The 21,761-nt window shown below is 43.1% G+C and overlaps 1 protein-coding gene across 6 annotated transcripts in view; it reads right to left on the bottom strand.

The window, feature by feature from the left end:
* LOC132764444 (T-lymphocyte surface antigen Ly-9-like) overlaps positions 1-21,761 on the bottom strand; it is a 44,082-nt gene that overhangs the window by 10,530 nt on the left and 11,791 nt on the right. For 2 of the 6 annotated variants that reach the window (XM_067472604.1, XM_067472607.1), the window contains exons 3-9: positions 17,712-18,050; positions 16,998-17,252; positions 12,119-12,457; positions 7,505-7,759; positions 3,902-4,240; positions 2,913-3,167; positions 1,546-1,659 (exon numbers count right to left, since the gene is read on the bottom strand). In XM_067472604.1, the coding sequence (XP_067328705.1) occupies positions 1,546-1,659; positions 2,913-3,167; positions 3,902-4,240; positions 7,505-7,759; positions 12,119-12,457; positions 16,998-17,252; positions 17,712-18,050 (1,896 nt within the window). Of the gene's footprint in view, positions 1-1,545; positions 1,660-2,912; positions 3,168-3,901; positions 4,241-7,504; positions 7,760-12,118; positions 12,458-13,350; positions 15,308-15,330; positions 15,445-16,997; positions 17,253-17,711; positions 18,051-21,761 lie in introns of those variants that run through there. The other 4 variants (XM_067472605.1, XM_067472608.1, XM_067472606.1 and 1 more) reach the window with 3 other exon arrangements.

Below are 21,761 nucleotides of genomic sequence, written 5' to 3'. Positions count from 1 at the left end.
CTTCCAAGAAACAAGGATGAGAACTTGACTTTATTAAAGATTATTAAAAAAAACAGTAGAGTAAAAAAGCACTTTAAAGGAATAGGTATATCCAATTAGGTAGGAAGATAAGCAGGAACAAAATACTCCAGGGCGATAGTCCATCAAAGTCCATGAAAAACAAAGGCAAAAACTTCTCCAATAAAATCCAAGAAACCAGGAAACATGAATCCAAGGCATGGATATAAATCATAGAATCCAAAAATCAAAACCATGAAAGAAAGGCATAAATCTTTCCAAGCAAAGCTTCCAAGAAACAAGGACAAGAACTTGACTTGATTCCAACTGATGCTTCATCTGACTACATATCCTGTACTTTGGACTTTTATCCCCTTGTTCAAGTACTCAGAAATTAGTTTCGCTTTCGCTTCAAGTCTCTTATCTTCCTCTCTCTGAGCCTCATTTGGGATTTTGCAATTATCCCATCCCATTTTGCTCCAATGCATTCCCAAGTATAATTTTTAAGGATAGTATATCCAATGTAATTTGATTGTTTGCAAAGAATTGTTACCAGGTCGCGCTGCTGGAGCTTCAAAACAAGACCTGGGCCTGACTGCAGTTCAGATCCAGAACTTCCTATTGAACAATTTGGAAGGACAAAAGACCTTTTCCAGAAAATTAGAAACATCGAAGGTAAATTTCAGGTGAAAATTGGCACAAGAAACAAAGATGGGAGTGACCTAACAGAAGCAAAATGGAAAGTAAAATGGTGGCTGCTAGGCCCAGAAAATAAAATGGCGGCGAGTTGACGGAAAAGAAAATGGAGGCTGCTAGGCCGAGAAACCAAAATGGCGGCCAACTGGCCTAAAACCAAGCAGATGCTGAGAGGCCTGAAACAAAATGTGGAGGCTGCCAGGCTTACAAAACAAAATGGTGGCGGGCAGATGTGAAGCCAAATGGAGGCTGCTAGGCCTAGAAAAACAAAATGGCGGTTGATAGTCTTGCCACACAAAATGGTGGCCGACAGAGCTAAAACAAAATGGAGGCTGCTTGGCCTACAAAACAAAATGGCAGCCAACAGGCCTGAAAGAAAATGGTGGCTGCTAGGCCAAGAAAATAAAATGGTGGCCAGTTGACTGAAAATAAAATGGGGATGGGCAGGAAAGGTGTCTAAAAGGAAGTGGTGGTGGGAAGAAGTCAGTAGTGTCTTTCTTTGCTGCAGAGATACAAGCAATATATCCATTTCACAGCAGAACCGGCTTGTGAGTGGTTATTTAATATTGCTACATAGATCCTACAGTCTTACAGCTGCTAGGCCGAGAAAACAAAATGGAGGCTGCTTGGCCTAGAAAAAAAATGGCGGTTGATAGGCTTGCAACACCAAACTGATGGCCGACACAGCTAAAACAAAATGGCAGCCAATAGAAGTAAAAGAAAATGGAGGCTGCTAGGTCTACAATATAAAATCGCAGCTGACAGGCCTAAAGCACAAGGTAGGCTCAGAACAAAATGGTGGCCAACAGAGCTGAAACCGAATGGCGGTTGGGGTTCATGCGCAGGGCCTACCTGTGCCCGTGTTGTGCCAAACCAAAAGGGCTGCGCAGAGGAGAGCGACCACGGCCCCGGCCACAAAACGGGTGACCATCATCCACGAAGGGGCCCCGGAACTGGGTTCTTCCTCTGGAAAAAGAGAACAACAACAGAGCAAGGGCCGGGAATGGAAACATCATTACTGTTGCACTCCAGGACAGGACTTTAAACACCACACAGTTGAGTAGGAAAACAATCCCTTCATTGAAGATAATTAAAAAGCAGTAAAGTAAAAAAGCACTTTAAAGGAATAGGTCAATCCAATTAGGTAGGAAGATAAGCAGGAACAAATTAGTCCAGGGATATAGTCCATCAAAGTGCATGAAAAACAAAGGCAAAAGCTTCTCCAATCAAATCCAAGAAAGTAGAAAACATGAATCCAAGGCATGAATATAAATAATAGAATTCAAGAATCAAAACCGTGAGACAAAGGCATGAATCCTTCCAAGCAAAGCTTTCAAGAAACAAGGACGAGAACTTGACTTTATTGAAGATAATTAAAAAACAGTAGAGTAAAAAAGCAGCTTAAAGGAATAGGTAAATCCAATTAGGTAGGAAGATAAGCTGGAACAAAACAGTCCAGGGTAATAGTCCATCAAAGTCCATGAAAAACAAAGGCAAAAACTTCTCCAATAACATCCAAGAAACATGAATCCAAGGCATGAATATAAATCCTAGAATCCAAGAATCAAAACCATGAAACAAAGGCATGAATCTTTCCAAGCAAAGCTTCCAAGAAACAAGGACGAGAACTTGACTTGATTCCAAATGATGCTTCGTCTGACTACATATCCTGTACTTGAGACTTTTATCTCCTCGTTAAGGTATGTCTCAAGTGCTCAGAAATTGGTTTTGCTTTAGGTTCGAGTCTCTTATCTTTCTCTCTCTGAGCCTGGCAGAACGCCGAAGCCACTGTTCAGCTCTTCTGTTTTGACTAATCTCCTCCCATCTATCTATTTGCTCATTAATTTCTGCATCTGGGCCAGGTGCCGAGCTGTTTTCAAGCTCCAAATGATGGGAATTCTCTGGTAGCGATTCAGGGAGCACACCATCATCCCCGCACCCCTCAGGGACATTCTCGTGAGAAACTACACTTTGAACAGGGATGTCCTGGTCATTCTCTGCATCAAGATCACTGACCAGACCATTGCCATCTTGGAACTCATTGTCATCACTCCCCACATCCAAAGCGCTCTGATCCTGAAACACAATCACAGGCTGAGCCCCAACAATTAGGCCTTCATTCACTGCAAAGCAACTGATACAGTGATCAAAGCGACTGACCCAGGATTCCGTCCCCCAAAGCGTCGTTATCTCATTCTATCGTGTTCTGTATAACTCACCACAGAGATCCCGCAAGGGCCGTGTGCTGGAGGCGGTGCTGATGGGATTCCTGGCTGTGCAAGAGATATTCAGGTTCTCTCCCTTCCCTCTGCCATCGTAGACATCCAGGGTCCTTCCAGAATGTTCCTTTTGCCCATTGGCGACCATCTGGAACGTGACTCCTTCCTCCGACTCTCCCGCTGAGCAGTTCAGCCGCCAAGTCTCATTCCCGATCGCTTTGCAATGGATTTGCACATCTGAATCGAGCAAATGCCCTGGAAGAACATTCAGAAGAGAGAGAATGAGTCCAAAACAGGAGAAGCACCGGGACCTGAAGGCTCGACAGGCACGGAGGCCATTCCTTTTCTGTTCCTGCTTGGAAAGCGTTATTTTCTGTGTGGTCCTTACTTTGAATGTTGTCATTCTACTGCAGAAACTTTGTTTTTGTGGCTAACACAATGTTGAATGGGTTGAGACTCGACGATGAGAGATTCATTGCCAAACTGGAGACAAATGTGCTATAGCGGGATCATCTCCCTTCCTCCCTCTCTCCCTCCCTCCCTCCCTTCCACAAACACAAAAGTTCTGGAGTTTAATACAATGAGTCCAAAACAGGGGAAGCACCGGGACCTGAAGGCTCGACAGGCACGGAGGCCATTCTTTTTCTGTTCCTGATTGGAAAGTGTTATTTCCTGTTTAACTGTGCGGTCCTTACTTCGACAGTTGCTGTTCTACTCTAGAAACTTTATTTTTGTGGCTAACACAATGTTGAATGGGTTGAGACACAACAATGAGAGATTCATTGCCAAACTGGAGCCAAATGTGCTCTAGCGGGATGATGTCCCTCCCTCCCACAAAGACAAAATTTCTGGAGTGTAATACAATGAGTCCAAAACAGGGGAAGCACCGGGACCTGACGGCTAGCCGTGGAGGAAGGCAAATAACCGTATTATTTGATGGCCTTTAAGAAGGAAAGGGAGACCCATGGACAAGACCCGTGGATACTCACTGAAGACCTGAAGGTGGAAGAGGAAAATTAATAACTTTTTCTTTTGAGGGATTGGAACCTGAGCCCTGAATGTGGCCGAGTCCTCTTGTTGCAAGCGGAGGATTTCGATCTTCTTGCAGTCTTCAGAGACGTTCAATCGCCCTTGCAAGCTTATGAGGGTTATGATGGTTAAACATTTCTCTCCTGGCTTCAAGACGCCAACGGTATCAAAATCCTTTTTATTCGTTTTCTGCCAAGTAATAGTTTCAAATGGTGAGGACAACTTCAGCTGGAAAGCGACCGACTCCCCAAGAATCCCGATCACATTTTCTACATTTTTGTCTTCTTCTCCAAAAGATCCTATAAGTTCAAGAAGAATGGATGGAATATAATATTATTATATTATAATTAGTTTGACTATATTATATTATTATAATACAATCATGATATTAGCAATACTGCAATAATATATTCATTATTATATTATAATCAGGAATTATATTATAATATAATAATAGCAATAATAATAACCCGCAATGACCTCACTACCTCTGAGGATGCTTGCCATAGATGCAGGCGAAACATCAGGAGAGAATGCCTCTAGACCCGTGATGGCGAACCTATGACATGCGCGTCAGCACTGACACGCATGGCTATTTTTGATGACAGGCGGCCACATGCATACGGAGAAGTACAGCTTATAAGAGCCAACCTAATTCCATCCTTAAATTTGTAAAAGGTTCTACAGACTTAACATTTGCACGTTTGAGCATTGTACACTCTGTAACTCAGCATGGAATAGACATTTGTCTTACTTAAACTATGAATATTGCAAAATTATGGTTTTTTTTCTCTCAAAGTTGACACCCCACCTAAGTTATGCTCAGGTTTTTGGGAAATTTTGACACACCAAGCTCAAAAGGTTGCCCGTCACTGCTCTAGATCATGGCCATATAGCCCAAAAAAACCTACAACAACCCAATAACCTGCAATAATATAATATAATAATAATAGCAATAATAATAGCCCACCACCATCTCCCCAAAGGGGACTCGGGGCAGCTAACATGAGGCCAAGCCCAAAACAATAGTGTAATAATACTAAATAATAATTATATTAGGATCCAGGAAGTTCAATAAGAGAATGTATGATTATTATTAGAGTGTATTATTGTTGTTGTTAAGTTGTTAAGTAGCAACAAGCACATTGCCCCAATGCAGGGATCCCTTGCCCTCTGGGGCTGGACTAGATGGCTTTTGGGGGACCCCTTCCAGCCCTATCTTTCAAGGTGATGCATTCTCTTAAAGGAGCGGAGGCTTACCTGCAAGCAGAGCCACCAGGGCAAGCAGGAAAGGCCCCATTGTGCAGCCGCTTCCTATTCAGACCTCAGATCAAGAAACCAAAACTGTATATAGTTCGTCCCCAAAAGGAGGAGGAGTGATGTCTGCCCCACTTCCCTTTATGATATGTCCTCCTCAAAGAGCATTCTTCTCTCATTTGGGATTTTGCAAATCACCCCATCCTATTTTGCACCAATACATTCCCAGGTACATTTTGTGTCCCTGTTGGTGCTGCTGGACCTCTCAGCGGCCTTCGATATCGTCGACCACGGTCTCCTTCTGGGACGCCTCGCGGGGATGGGTCTTGGAGGGACTGTTTTGCAGTGGCTCCGGTCATTCCTCGAGGGCCGGTCCCAGAAGGTGTTACTGGGGGGACTCCTGTTCAACCCCACAACCTTTGTCTTGTGGGGTTCCTCAGGGCTCAATACTGTCTCCCATGTTGTTTAACATCTACATGAAGCCGCTGGGGGAGATCATCCGGAGTTTCGGGGTGCGGTGTCATCTGTACGCGGATGATGTCCAACTCTGTCACTCCTTTCCACCCGCTACTAAGGAGGCTCTCCAGGTCCTGAACAGGTGCTTGGCCGCTGTATCGGACTGGATTGAAACTGAATCCAGACAAGACAGAGGTCCTCCTGGTCAGTCGCAAGGCCGAACAGGGGATAGGGTGACAGCCTGTGTTAGACGGGGTCGCACTCCCCCTGAAGACGCAGGTTCGCAGTTTGGGTGTGACCCTGGACTCATTGCTGAGCCTGGAACCCCAGGTTTCGGCGGTGACCGGGGGACCATTTGCACAGTTAAGACTCGTGCGCCAACTGCGACCGTACCTTGGGAAGTCTGACTTGGCCACGGTAGTCCACGCTCTGGTCACATCCCGCCTAGACTACTGCAACGCTCTCTACGTGGGGTTGCCTTTGAAGACAGCTCGGAAGCTCCAACTAGTCCAACGTGCGGCAGCCATGATTTTAACAGGAGCGGAGTGCAGGGAGCATACAACCCCCCTGTTGCGCCAACTCCACTGGCTACCGATCTGCTACCGGGCTGAATTCAAAGTGCTGGCGTTGGCCTTTAAAGCCCTAAACGGTTCCGGGCCAAGCTACCTATCTGACCGCATCTCTGCCTATGAACCCACCAGGACTTTGAGATCTTCCGGGGAGACCCTGCTCTCGATCCCGCCTGCTTCTCAAGCTCGGCTGGCGGGGACGAGAGAGAGGGCCTTCTCGGTGGTGGCTCCTCGGCTGTGGAACGCCCTTCCTACGGACATTAGACTAGCACCATCTCTAATGGTATTCCGCAAAAAGGTGAAGAGCAGGAGTTCGAATAATGAGTGCAATGATTGGTTAATGAACACTGGAATGGAACAATGGATGACGAATCTGGAACATGTTTTTGATGATGAGACGATAATGAATGTTTATTGTAGTAATTGTTATTAATTATGTAACGTGTTAGGTTATTAACTGTTTTTTATACTGTAGCACTGAATTTTTGCTGTTCGTATTTGTTGTGAACCGCTGTGAGTCGCCTTCAGGCTGAGAACAGCATTATATAAGTAAGGTAAATAAATAAATAATAAATAAGGAAAGTATATCCAATGTAATTTGATTGTTTGCAAAGAATCGTTACCTGGTTGCGCTGTTGGAGCTTCAAAACAAGACCTGGGCCTGACTGTCGGTCAGATCAAGAAACAAGGACGAAAACTTGACTTGATTCCAAACGATGCTTCATCTGACTACATATCCTGTACTTTTATCTCCTCGTTAAGGTATGTCTCAAGTGCTCAGAAATTGGTTTGGCTTTAGCTTCGAGTCTCTTATCTTTCTCTCTCTGAGCCTGGCAGAACGCCAAAGCCACTGTTAAGCTCTTCTGTTTTGACTAATCTCCTCCCGTCTATCTATTTGCTCATCAATTTCTGCATCTGGGCCAGGTGCCGAGTTGTTTTCAAGCTCCAAATGATGGGAATTCTCTGGTAGCGATTCAGGGAGCACACCACCATCCCCACACCCCTCAAGGACATTCTCATGAGAAACTACACTTTGAACAAGGATCTCCTGGTCATTCTCTGCATCAAGATCACTGACCAGACCATTGCCATCTTGAAACTCATTGTTATCATTCCCCACATCCAACGCACCCTTGTCCTTAAACACAATCACAGGCTGAGCTCCAACAATTAGGCCTTCATTCACTGCAATGCAACTGATACAGTGATCAAAGCAACTGACCCAGGATTCCGTCCCCCAAAGCGTCGTTATCTCATTCTATCGTATTCTGTATAACTCACCACAGAGATCCCGCAAGGGCCGTGTGCTGGAGGCGGTGCTGATGGGATTCCTGGCTGTGCAAGAGATATTCAGGTTCTCTCCCTTCCCTCTGCCATCGTGGACATCCAGGGTCCTTCCAGAATGTTCCTTTTGCCCATTGGCAACCATCTGGAACGTGACGCCTTCCTCCGACTCTCCCGCTGAGCAGTCCAGCCGCCAAGTCTCATTCCCGATGGCTTTGCAATGGATTTGCACGTCTGAATTGAGCAAATGCCCTGGAAGAACATTCAGAAGAGAGAGAATGAGTCCAATACAGGAGAAGCACCGGGACCTGAAGGCTCGACAGGCATGGAGGCCATTCCTTTTCCGTTCCTGGTTGGAAAGTGTTATTTCCTGTTTAATTGTGTGGTCCTATTGCCAAATGTGCCTTAGCAGGATGATGTCCCTCCCTCCCACAAACACAAAATTTTTGGAGTTTAATGCAATGAGTCCAAAAGAGGGGAAGCACCGGGACCTGAAGGCTCGACAGGCGTGGAGGCCATTCCTTTTCTGTTCCTGCTTGGGAAACGGCATTTCCTGTTTAATTGTGCGGTCCTTACTTTGAAAGTTGTCGTTTGTCTCTAGAAACTTTATTTTTGTGGTTAACACAATGTTGCATGAGTTGAGACTTGATGATGAGAGATTCATAGCCAAAGTGGAGCCAAATGTGCCTTAGAAGGATGATGTCCCTCCCTCCCACAAAGACAAAAGTTCTGGAAAAACCTACAACAACCCAGTGATTCCGAACATGAAAGCCTTCGACAATACAACATTTCTGCAGTTTAATACAATGAGTATAAAACAGGGGAAGCACCGAGACCTGAAGGCTCGACAGGCACGGAGCCATTCCTTTTCTGTTCCTGGTTGGAAAGTGTTATTTACTTTTTAATTGTGCGGTCCTTACTTCAACAGTTGTCGTTCTACTCTAGAAACTTTATTTTTGTGGTTTATTATTATTATTATTATTATTATTATTATTTACAGCATTTCTACCCCACTCTTCTCAACCTCGGTGAGGTGGGGTGGTGGACTCAGAGCAGCTAACAAAGGCAGCAATTCGATGCCACAAATCAATATCACAGTATAATACCATAAATACATACAGAGTTAAAACAATAGGAATTAATTATAACCAAATTATCATAACAGTCATTAAACCAACACAATGTTGAATGGGTTGAGACTCGACGATGAGAGATTCATTGCCAAACTGGAGGCAAATGTGCTATAGTGGGATGATGTCCCTCCCTCCCACAAAGACAAAATTTCTGGAGTTTAATACAATGAGTCCAAAAGAGGGGAAGCACCGGGACCCAAAGGCTCGACAGGCAGGGAGGCCATTCCTTGTCTGTTCCTGATTGGAAAGCGTTGTTTCCTGTTGAATTGTGCGGTCCTTACTTTGAAAGTTGTCGTTCTTCTCTAGAAACTTTATTTCTACACAATGTTGCATGGGTTGAGACTTGATGATGAGAGATTCATTGCCAAACTGGAGCCAAATGTGCCTTAGCAGGATGATGTCCCTCCCTCCCAAATATATAACCAAATTATCATAACAGTCATTAAACCAACACAATGTTGAATGCCTTGAAACTCGACAATGAGAGATTCATTGCCAAACTGGAGCCAAATGTGCTCTAGCGGGATCTGAACATGAGGAAGAACTTCCTGACTGTGAGAGCTGTTCAGCAGTGGAACTCTCTGCCCCGGAGGGAGTGTGGTGGAGGGTCCTTCTTTGGAAGCTTTTAAACAGAGGCTGGATGGCCATCTGTCAGGGGTGATTTGAATGCAATATTCCTGCTTCTTGGCAGAATGGGGTTGGACTGGAGGATGGCCCAGGAGGGCTCTTCCAACTCTTTGATTCTAGGATTCTATGTCCCTCCCTCCCACAAACACAAAATTTCTGCAGTTTAATACAATGAGTCCAAAACAGGAGAAGCACTGGAACCTGAAGGCTTGACAGGCATGGAGGCCATTCCTTTTCTGTTCCTGGTTGAAAAGCGTTATTTCCTCTTTAATTGTGCAGTCCTTACTTCGACAGTTGCCGTTCTACTCCAGAAACTTTGTTTTTGTGGCTAACACAATTTTGATTGGGTTGAGACTCAGCAATGAGCAATTTATTTCCAAACTGGAGCCAAATGTGCTCTAGCGAGATGATGTCCCTCCCTCTCCCCCACAAAGACAAAATTTCTGGAGTTTAATACAATGAGTGCAAAACAGGGGAAGCCCCGGGACCTGAAGGCAAGCCATGGAGGAAGGCAAATAACCGTATTATTTGATGGCCTTTAGGAAGGACAAAGAGAAAAAATAGGACAAGTGCAAAGAAGCCAGAATGGATGTCCAAAGAACTTCTAACTGTGCTAAGACACAAAAGAGACATGCACAAGAAGTGGAAAAAGGGAGAAATCACCAAAGAAGAATTCAAACAAATAGCCAACACCTGTAGGGAAAAGGTCCGCAAGGCTAAAGCAAAAAACGAGCTCAGACTTGCCAGGGACATTAAAAACAATAAAAAGGGCTTCTATTCTTATGTCAGCAGAAAAAGGAAAAACAAGGAGGCGATAGGACCTCTTCGAGGAGAAGATGGGGCAATGCTGACAGGGGATAGGGAAAAGGCAGAACTACTTAATGCCTTCTTTGCCTCGGTCTTCTCACAAAAAGAGAGTCTTCAACCTCAGCAAGATGGAGTGGATGAGGGTTTGGAGGACATCCAACCCCAAATTGGGAAAGAAGTCGTTCAGGAATACCTGGCCGCTCTTAATGAGTTCAAGTCCCCTTTCAGGGCCAGATCAACTACACCCCAGAGTATTGAAGGAACTAGCGGAAGTCATTTCGGAACCATTGGCAACCATCTTTGAGAGTTCTTGGAGAACGGGAGAAGTTCCAGCAGATTGGAGGAGGGCCAATGTGGTCCCAATCTTCAAGAAGGGAAAAAAGGATGACCCAAACAACTACCGTCCGGTCAGCCTCACGTCGATACCGGGCAAGATTCTGGAAAAGATTGTTAAGGAAGTGGTCTGCAAACACTTAGAAACAAATGCAGTCATCGCTAATAGTCAACATGGATTTATCAAAAACAAGTCATGCCAGACTCATCTGATCTCTTTCTTCGATAGAGCTACAAGCTGGGTAGATGCGGGGAATGCCGTGGATGGAGCGTACCTGGATTTCAGTAAGGCCTTCGACAAGGTCCCCCATGACCTTCTGGCAAGGAAACTAGTCCAATGTGGGCGAGGCAAAACTACGGTGAGGTGGATCTGTAATTGGTTAAGTGGACGAACACAGAGAGTGCTCACTAATGCTTCCTCTTCATCTTGGAAAGAAGTGACAAGTGGAGTGCCACAAGCAGGGTTCCGTCCTGGGTCCGGTCCTGTTCAACATCTTCATTCATGACTTAGATGAAGGGCTAGAAGGCATGATCATCAAGTTTGCAGACGACACCAAATTGGGAGGGATAGCCAATAGTCCAGAGGACAGGAGCAGAATTCAAAACGATCTTGACAGATTAGAGAGATGGGCCAAAACTAACAAAATGAAGTTCAACAGTGACAAATGCAAGATACTCCACTTTGGCAGAAAAAACGAAATGCAAAGATACAGAATGGGTGATGCCTGGCTCGAGAGCAGTACGTGTGAAAAAGATCTTGGAGTCCTCGTGGACAACAAGTTAAACATGAGCCAGGAATGTGACGTGGCGGCAAAAAAAGCCAATGGGATTTTGGCCTCAGGCATCAAGAGGAGCATAGTGTCTAGATCTAAGGAAGTCATGCTCCCCATGCTCTATTCCGCTTTGGTTATCCCACACCTGGAATATTGTGTCCAATTCTGGGCGCCACAATTCAAGAGAGATATTGACAAGCTGGAATGTGTCCAGAGGAGGGCGACTCAAATGATCAAGGGTCTGGAGAACAAGCCCTATGAGGAGCGGCTTAGGGAACTGGGCATGTTTAGCCTGAAGAAGAGAAGGCTGAGAGGAGATATGATAGCCATGTATAAATATGTGAGAGGAAGCCACAGGGAGGAGGAGGGAGCAAGCTTGTTTTCTGCTTCCTTGGAGACTAGGATGCGGAACAATGGCTTCAAACTCCAAGAGAGGAGATTCCATCTGAACATGAGGAAGAACTTCCTGACTGTGAGAGCCGTTCAGCAGTGGAACTCTCTGCCCCGGAGTGTGGTGGAGGCTCCTTCTTTGGAAGCTTTGAAACAGAGGCTGGATGGCCATCTGTCAGGGGTGCTTTGAATGCAATATTCCTGCTTCTTGGCAGAATGGGGTTGGGCTGGATGATGGCCCAGGAGGTCTCTTCCAACTCTTTGATTCTAGGATTCTATGATTCTAAGAACTTCCTGAATGTGAGAGCCGTTCAGCAGTGGAACTCTCTGCCCCGGAGTGTGGTGGAGGCTCTTCTTTGGAGGCTTTTAAACAGAGGCTGGATGGCCATCTGTCGGGGGTGCTTTGAATGCAATATTCCTGCTTCTTGGCAGAATGGGGTTGGACGGGATGGCCCATGAGGTCTCTTCCAACTCTTTGATTCTATGATTCTATGATTCTATGATTCTAAGGAAAGGGAGACCCATGGACAAGACCCGTGGATACTCACTGAAGACCTGAAGGTGGAAGAGGAAAATTAATAACTTTTTCTTTTGAGGGATTGGAACCTGAGCCCTGAATGTGGCCGAGTCCTCTTGTTGCAGGCGGAGGATTTCGATCTTCTTGCAGTCTTCAGAGACGTTCAATCGCCCTTGCAAGCTTATGAGGCTTATGATGGATAAACATTTCTCTCCCGGCTTCAAGACGCCAACGGTATCAACATCCTTTCCCTTCATTCTCTGCCAAGCAATTATTTCAAATGGTGAGGAAAACTTCAGCTGGAAAGCGACCGACTCTCCAAGAGTCCCGGTCACGTTTTCTGCATTTTCGTCTTCTTCTCCAAAAGTTCCTATAAGTTAAAAAAGAATGGAGGGAATATAATATTATTATATTATAATTAGTTGAACTATTATATTATATTATTATATTATAATCAGGAAATTAGATTATTATAATATAATGGGGGGGGGGCAGTGGCACAGTGGGTAAAAGCACTGAGCTGCTGAGCTTGTTGACCAAAAGGTCGCAGGTTCGTTTCCAGGGAGCGGCGTGAGCTTCCGCTGTCAGTCCCAGCTCCTGCCAACCTAGCAGTTCGAAACATGCAAATGTGAGTAGATCAATAGGTACCGCTCCGGCGGGAAGGTAACGGCGCTCCATGCGGTCATGCTGGCCAAATGACCGTGGAGGTGTCTATGGACAACGCCGGCTCTTCGGCTTAGAAATGGAGATGAGCACCACACCCCAGAGCCAGACATGACTGGACTTAATGTCAGGGGACAACTTTACCTAATATAATAATAGCAATACTGCAATAATATATTCATTATTATAATTAGGAAATTATATTATAATATAATAATAATAGCAATAATAATAACCCGCAATAATAATAATATAATAATAATAATAATAATACCAATAATAATAATAATAATCCACCACCATCTCCCCAAAGGGGACTTGGGACGGCTAACATGAGGCCAAGCCCAAAACAATGCTGTAATAATACTAAATAATAATTATATTATGATTCAGGAAGTTCAGGAACAGAATGTAGGATTATTACTAGAATGTATTATTATTATTATTATTATTATTATTATTATTATTATTAAAGTAGCAACAAGCACATTGCCCCAATGCAGGTATCCCTTGCCCTCTGGGGCTGGACTAGATGGGCTTTGGGGGACCCCTTCCAGCGCTATCTTTCAGTAGGATTCTCTTAAAGGAGCGGAGGCTTACCTGCAAGCAGAGCCACCAGGGCAAGCAGGAAAGGACCCATTGTGCAGCCGCTTCCTCTTCAGACCTCAGATCGAGAAACCAAAACTGTATATAGTTCTTCCCCAAAAGGAGGAGGAGGAGTGATGTCTGCCCACTTCCCTTTATGATATGTCCTCCTCAAAGAGCATTCTTCTCTCATTTGGGATTTTGCAGAGCATCCCATCCTATTTTGCACCAACAATCCCTCTATTGAAGATAACTATAAAGCAGTCAAGTAAAAAAGCACTTTAAAGGAATAGGTAGATCCAATGAGGTAGGAAGATAAGCAGGAACAAATTAGTCCAGGGCAATAGTCCATCAAAGTCCATGAAAAACAAAGGCAAACACTTCTCCAATCAAATCCAAGAAACCAGGAAACAGAAGCCAAGAACCGAAACGTTGAGACAAAGGCATGAATCTTTCTAAGCAAAGCTTCCAAGAAACAAGGATGAGAACTTGACTTTATTAAAGATTATTAAAAAAAACAGTAGAGTAAAAAAGCACTTTAAAGGAATAGGTATATCCAATTAGGTAGGAAGATAAGCAGGAACAAAATACTCCAGGGCGATAGTCCATCAAAGTCCATGAAAAACAAAGGCAAAAACCTCTCCAATAAAATCCAAGAAACCAGGAAACATGAATCCAAGGCATGGATATAAATCATAGAATCCAAAAATCAAAACCATGAAAGAAAGGCATAAATCTTTCCAAGCAAAGCTTCCAAGAAACAAGGACAAGAACTTGACTTGATTCCAACTGATGCTTCATCTGACTACATATCCTGTACTTGGGACTTTTATCCCCTTGTTCAAGTACTCAGAAATTAGTTTCGCTTTCGCTTCAAGTCTCTTATCTTCCTCTCTCTGAGCCTCATTTGGGATTTTGCAATTATCCCATCCCATTTTGCTCCAATGCATTCCCAAGTATAATTTTTAAGGATAGTATATCCAATGTAATTTGATTGTTTGCAAAGAATTGTTACCAGGTCGCGCTGCTGGAGCTTCAAAACAAGACCTGGGCCTGACTGCAGTTCAGATCCAGAACTTCCTATTGAACAATTTGGAAGGACAAAAGACCTTTTCCAGAAAATTAGAAACATCGAAGGTAAATTTCAGGTGAAAATTGGCACAAGAAACAAAGATGGGAGTGACCTAACAGAAGCAAAATGGAAAGTAAAATGGTGGCTGCTAGGCCCAGAAAATAAAATGGCGGCGAGTTGACGGAAAAGAAAATGGAGGCTGCTAGGCCGAGAAACCAAAATGGCGGCCAACTGGCCTAAAACCAAGCAGATGCTGAGAGGCCTGAAACAAAATGTGGAGGCTGCCAGGCTTACAAAACAAAATGGTGGCGGGCAGATGTGAAGCCAAATGGAGGCTGCTAGGCCTAGAAAAACAAAATGGCGGTTGATAGTCTTGCCACACAAAATGGTGGCCGACAGAGCTAAAACAAAATGGAGGCTGCTTGGCCTACAAAACAAAATGGCAGCCAACAGGCCTGAAAGAAAATGGTGGCTGCTAGGCCCAGAAAATAAAATGGTGGCCAGTTGACTGAAAATAAAATGCAGATGGGCAGGAAAGGTGTCTAAAAGGAAGTGGTGGTGGGAAAAAGTCAGTCGTGTCTTTCTTTCCTGCAGAGATACAAGCAATATATCCATTTCACAGCAGAACCGGCTTGTGAGTAGTTATTTAATATTGCCATAGAGATCCTACAGTCTTACAGCTGCTAGGCCGAGAACACAAAATGGAGGCTGCTTGGCCTAGAAAAATAATGGCGGTTGATAGGCTTGCAACACAAAATGATGGCCAACGGAGCTAAAACAAAATAGCAGCCAATAGAACTAAAACAAAATGGAGGCTGCTAGGTCCATAATATAAAATCGCGGCCAACAGGCATAAAACACAAGATAGGCTCAGAACAAAATGGTGGCCAACAGAGCTGTTGGGGTTCATGCGCAGGGCCTACCTGTGCCCGTGTTGTGCCAAACCAAAAGGGCTGCGCAGAGGAGGGCGACCATGGCCCCGGCCACAAAACGGGCGACCATCATCCACGAAGGGGCCCCGCAACTGGGTTCTTCCTCTGGAAAAAGAGAACAACAACAGAGCAAGGGCCGGGAATGGTAACATCATTAGTGTTGCACTCCAGGACAGGACTTTAAACACCACACAGTTGAGTAGGAAAACAATCCCTTCATTGAAGATAATTAAAAAGCAGTAAAGTAAAAAAGCACTTTAAAGGAATAGGTAAATCCAATTAGGGAGGAAGATAAGCAGGAACAAATTCCCTTATCTAGCGTAATAGTCCATCAAAGTCCATGAAAAACAAAGGCAAAAGCTTCTCCAATCAAATCCAAGAAACCAGGAAACATGAATCCAAGGCATGAATATAAATAATAGAATCCCAAGAATCAAAATCATGAAACAAAGGCGAGAATCTTTCCAAGCAAAGCTTCCAAGAAACAAGGACGAGAACTTGACTTTATTGAAGATAATTAAAAAAAACAGTAGAGTAAAAAAGCACTTTAAAGGAATAGGTAATTCCAATTAGGTAGGAAGATAAGCAGGAACAAATTGGTCTAGCGTAATAGTCCATCAAAGTCCATGAAAAACAAAGGCAAAAACTTCTCCAATCAAATCCAAGAAACCAGGAAACATGAATCCAAGGCATGGATATAAATAATAGAATTCAAGAATCAAAACCGTGAGACAAAGGCATGAATCTTTCCAAGCAAAGCTTCCAAGAAACAAGGACGAGAACTTGACTTTATTGAAGATAATTAAAAAAAACAGTAGAGTAAAAAAGCACTTTAAAGGAATAGGTAATTCCAATTAGGTAGGAAGATAAGCAGGAACAAATTGGTCTAGCGTAATAGTCCATCAAAGTCCATGAAAAACAAAGGCAAAAACTTCTCCAATCAAATCCAAGAAACCAGGAAACATGAATCCAAGGCATGGATATAAATAATAGAATTCAAGAATCAAAACCGTGAGACAAAGGCATGAATCTTTCCAAGCAAAGCTTCCAAGAAACAAGGACGAGAATTTGGCTTGATTCCAAACGATGCTTCATCTGACTACATATCCTGTACTTGAGACTTTTATCTCCTTGTTAAGGTATGTCTCAAGTGCTCAGAAATTGGTTTTGCTTTAGCTTCGAGTCTCTTATCTTTCTCTCTCTGAGCCTGGCAGAACGCCAAAACCGCTGTTCAGCTCTTCTGTTTTGACTAATCTCCTCCCGTCTATCTATTTGCTCATTAATTTCTGCACCTGGGCCAGGTGCCGAGCTTTTTTCAAGCTCCAAATGATGGGAATTCTCTGGTAGCGATTCAGGGAGCACACCATCATCCCCGCACCCCTCTGGGACATTCTCATGAGAAAGTACACTTTGAACAAGGATCTCCTGGTCCTTCTCTGCCTCAGTATCATTGACCAGACCATTGCCATCTTGAAACTCATTGTCATCACTCCCCACATCCAAAGCGCCCTTGTCCTGAAACACAATCACAGGCTGAGCTCCAACAATTAGGCCTTCATTCACTGCAAAGCAACTGATACAGTGATCAAAGCAACTGACCCAGGATTCCGTCCCCCAAAGCGTCATTATCTCATTCCATCATATTCTGTATAACTCACCACAGAGATCCCACAAGGGCTGTGTGCTGGAGGCGGTGCTGATGGGATTCCTGGCTGTGCAAGAGATAGTCAGGTTCTCTCCCTTCCCTCTGCCATTGTAGACATCCAGGGTCCTTCCAGAATGTTCCTTTTGCCCATTGGTGACCATCTGGAATGTGACCCCTTCCTCCAACTCTCCCGCATAGCAGTTCAGCCGCCAAGTCTCATTCCCAATCGCTTTGCAATGGATTTGCACATCTGAATCGAGCAAATGCCCTGGAAGAACATTCAGAAGAGAGAGAATGAGTCCAAAACAGGAGAAGCACCGGGACCTGAAGGCTCGACAGTAGTGGAGGCCATTCCTGTTCCGTTCCTGGTTGGAAAGTGTTGTTTCCTGTTTAATTGTGTGGTCCTTACTTCGACAGTTGTCATTCTACTCCAGAAACTTTGTTTTTGTGGCTAACACAATGTTGAATGGGTTGAGACTCAACAATGAGCAACTCATTGCCAAACTGGAGCCAAATGTGTTATAGTGGGATGATGTCCCTCCCTCCCTCCCTCCCTCCCTCCCTCCCGCAAAGACAACATTTCTGGAGTTTAATACAATGAGTGCAAAACAGGGGAAGCCCCGGGACCTGAAGGCTAGCTGTGGAGGCAGGCAAGTAACCGTATTATTTGATGGCCTTTAAGAAGGAAAGGGAGACCCATGGACAAGGCAAGGGTCCCAATACTCACTGAAGACTTGGAGGCGGAAGAGGAAATTTAATAACTCTTTCTTTTCAGGGATTTGGACCTGAGCCCTGAAAGTGGCTGAGTCCTCTTCTTGCAGGTGGAGGATTTCAATCGTCTTGCAGTCTTCAGAGACATTCAGTCGCCCTTGCAAGCTTATGAGGCTTATGATGGATAAACATTTCTCTCCCTGCTTCAAGATGCCAACAGTATCAACACCCTTTCCCTTCGTTCTCAGCCAAGTAATAGTTTCAAATGGTGAGGAAAACATCAGCTGGAAAGCGACCGACTCCCCAACAATCCCGGTCACGGTTTTTGCATTTTCGTCATTGTCTCCAAAAGATCCTGTATGTTCAAAAAGAATGGAGAGAATCATTTCAATAATTATTATATTATAATTAGGTAAATATATTATATTATTATAATACTAGCTGTCCCCTGCCAGGCGTTGCTGTGGCCCAGTCTGGTGATCTGGAAAATAAAGTGTTGGTTTCTAATGTATGTGATGTCTTTCTGCTTGTGGGTCAACAGTATTCCTTGTTGTTTCTTTGTCATTGTTGATGTGGAGAGTGTCTGGTTTGCCTACTCTGGAACATGCAACATATCATAGTCCTTCTTTAGGGGTCCCTTTCTAATCTGTGATATTATATCTCTCTGTGTGTGAATCATATATATATCTCTCTATCTCTCTATCTCTCTATCTATCTATCTATATCTATGGCTGGATGGCTCTTTGTCAGGAGGACTTTGATAACGTTTTCTTGCCCTGGTGAAGGGAGTTGGATTGGATGGCCTTAAGTATTGTTGTTATGATGGGTTCTGTGTGGGAAGTTTGCCCCGATTCTGTCGTTGGTGGGGTTCAGAATGCTCTTTGATTGTAGGTGAACTATAAATCCCAGTAACTACAACTCTCAAATGTCAAGATTCTATTTCCCCCAAACTCCATCTGTGTTCATATTTGGTCATATGGAATATTCATGCCAAGTTTGGTCCAGATCCATCATTGTTTGAGTCCACAGTGCTCTCTGGATGGAGGTGAACTACAACTCCCAAACTCAAGGTCAATGCCCACCAAAACCTTCTAGTGTTTTCTATTGGTCATGGGAGTTCCGTGTGCCAAGTTTGGTTCAATTCCATCATTGGTGGAGTTCAGAATGCTCTCTGATTATAGGTGAACTATAAATCCCAGCAACTACAACTCCCAAATGACAAAATCTTAATTTTTTGAGTGATGGTCACTCCTTGTGTTGTGAGACATTTTGTTGCCAAATTGGGTGTGATTTCGTTCATTGGTTCTTTTGTTTTTAAGGTACTCATGACGCACAGAGCATTTTTATATAGATAGATAATCATGATGTTAGCAATACTGCAATAATATATTCATTATAACCAGGAAATCATATTATAATATAATTATAATTATAATAATAGCAATAAAAATAACCTGCAATAATATAATATAATATAATTAGTTGAACTTATATTATATTTATTTATTTATTTATTTATTTAAAAGTTTTGTATCCCGGCCTTCTCACCTCTCTTGAGGGACTCAGACTGGTTTCCAACCATAATATCGCATACGATCAATAAAACATCATAATACATATTACAGTAAAACATTAAAACAGCAAATATATTCAAAACTACAATGGTCAGTCGTCACACTAAAATCGTTGCTCATCATCATCTTCCATCCATATCTCAGGGTGTTGGCTCACTCGTCGAATGCCTGTCTCCATAACCACGTCTTCACCTGCTTCCTGAATGTCAGGATAGAAGGGGCGGTTCTGATCTCCAATATAATCATAATGTTAGCAAAACTGCAATAATATATCCATTATTATATTATAATCAGGAAATCATATTATAATATAATAATAATAATAGCAATAATAATAACCCACAATAATATAAAATAATAATAATAGCAATAATAATAGCCCGCCACCATCTCCCCAAAGGGGACTCGGGGCGGTTAACATGAGGCCAAGCCCAAAACAATAGTGTAATAATACTAAATAATAATTATATTATGATTCAGGAAGTTCAGGAAGAGAATGTAGGATTATTATTAGAATATATTATTATTATTATTGTTGTTGTTGTTGTTGTTGTTGTTGTTGTTGTTGTTATTAAGTAGCAACAAACACATTGCCCCATTGCAGGGTTCTCTTGCCCTCCGGGGCTGGACTAGATGGCCTTTGGGGGACCCCTTCCTGCCCTATCTTTCAAGGTGATGCATTCTCTCAAAGGAGCGGAGGCTTACCTGCAAGCAGAGCCACCAAGGCAAGCAGGAAAGGCCCCATTGTGCAGCCGCTTCCTATTCAGACCTCAGATCGAGAAACCAAAACTGTATATAGCTCGTCCCCAAAAGGAGGAGGAGTGATGTCTGCCCCACTTCCCTTTATGATATGTCCTCCTCAAAGAACATTCTTCTCTCATTTGGGATTTTGCAGAGCATCCCATCCTATTTTGCACCAACAATCCCTTTACTGAAGATAATTAAAAAGCAGTAAAGTAAAAAAGCACTTTAAAGGAATAGGTAAATCCAATGAGGTAGGAAGATAAGCAGGAACAAATTAGTCCAGGGAATTAGTCCATCAAAGTCCATGAAAAACAAAGGCGAAATCTTCTCCAATCAAATCCAAGAAACCAGGAAACAGAAGCCAAGAACCAAAACATTGAGACAAAGGCATGAATCTTTCCAAGCAAAGCTTCCAAGAAACAAGGACGAGAACTTGACTTTATTGAAGATAATTAAAAAGAGGTAAAGTAAAACAGCACTTTAATGGAATAGGTAAATCCAATTAGGTAGGAAGATAAGCAGGAACAAATTCGTCTAGCGTAATAGTCCATTAAAGTCCATGAAAAACAAAGGCAAAAACTTCTCCAATCAAATCCAAGAAACTAGGAAACATGAATCCAAGGCATGAATATAAATCATAGAATCCAAGAATCAAAACCGTGAGACAAAGGCATGAATCTTTCCAAGCAAAGCTTCCAAGAAACAAGGACGAGAACTTGACTTGATTCCAACTGATGCTTCATCTGACTACATATCCTGTCCTTGAGACTTTTATCTCCTCGTTAAGGCATCTCTCAAGCGCTCAGAAATTGGTTTTGCTTTCGCTTCGAGTCTCTTATCTTCCTCTCTCTGAGCCTCATTTGGGATTTTGCAAATCATCCCATCCTATTTTGCACGAATACATTCCCAAGTACAATTTTTAAGGAAAGTATATCCAATGTAATTTGATTGTTTGCAAAGAATCGTTACCTGGTTGCTCTGCTGGAGCTTCAAAACAAGACCTGGGCCTGACTGTAGTTCAGATCCAGAACTTCCTATCGAACAATTTGGAAGGACAAAAGACCTTTTCCAGAAAATTAGAAACATCGGAGGTAAATTTCAGGCGAAAATTGGCATAAGAAACAAAGATAGGAAGGAGAATAGTACCGAGGATAGCGTGGTGAGTGAATTAGAACCAGACATCCTGAGGAGTGAGGTTGGATGGGTTTTAAAAACAAAGATGGCGGCGACCTAACAGAAGCTGAAGAGATCAAGAGAAGATGGCGAGACTATACAGAAGATCTCTATAGGAATCATAATAATATCGAGGATAGTTTTGACGTTGTGGTGAGGGAATTAGAACCAGACGTCCTGAGGAGTGAGGTTGGATGGGTCTTAAAAACAAAGATGGCAGCGACCTAACAGAAGCTGAAGAGAGAGAAGTTGGTGAGACTATACAGAAGATCTTGAAGATAGTTTTGACACTGTGATGTGAGAATGATTTATTTGCAAAATAATAGTGGAAAATATAATTGGATTATTTGCACAATATTGCGGGGAAAAATATGATTTATTTGCAGTGTAATAGTGGCAAATATAATTTGATTATTTGCAAAATATTGGGGGAAATATTAGAGGAGAATATGATTTGGAAAATTGCAAAATATTGGGGGGAGGGGAAAATATGATTTGATTATCTGCAAAATATTGGGAGAAATATTAGAGGAAAATATGACTTGGAAAATTGCAAAATATTTGGGGAAGGGGAA

This window comes from Anolis sagrei, chromosome 12, assembly GCF_037176765.1.
Source record: "Anolis sagrei isolate rAnoSag1 chromosome 12, rAnoSag1.mat, whole genome shotgun sequence".
In the NCBI taxonomy this organism is placed as follows: domain Eukaryota; kingdom Metazoa; phylum Chordata; class Lepidosauria; order Squamata; family Dactyloidae; genus Anolis; species Anolis sagrei.
This window is presented reverse-complemented; position numbering and strand designations above follow the sequence as displayed.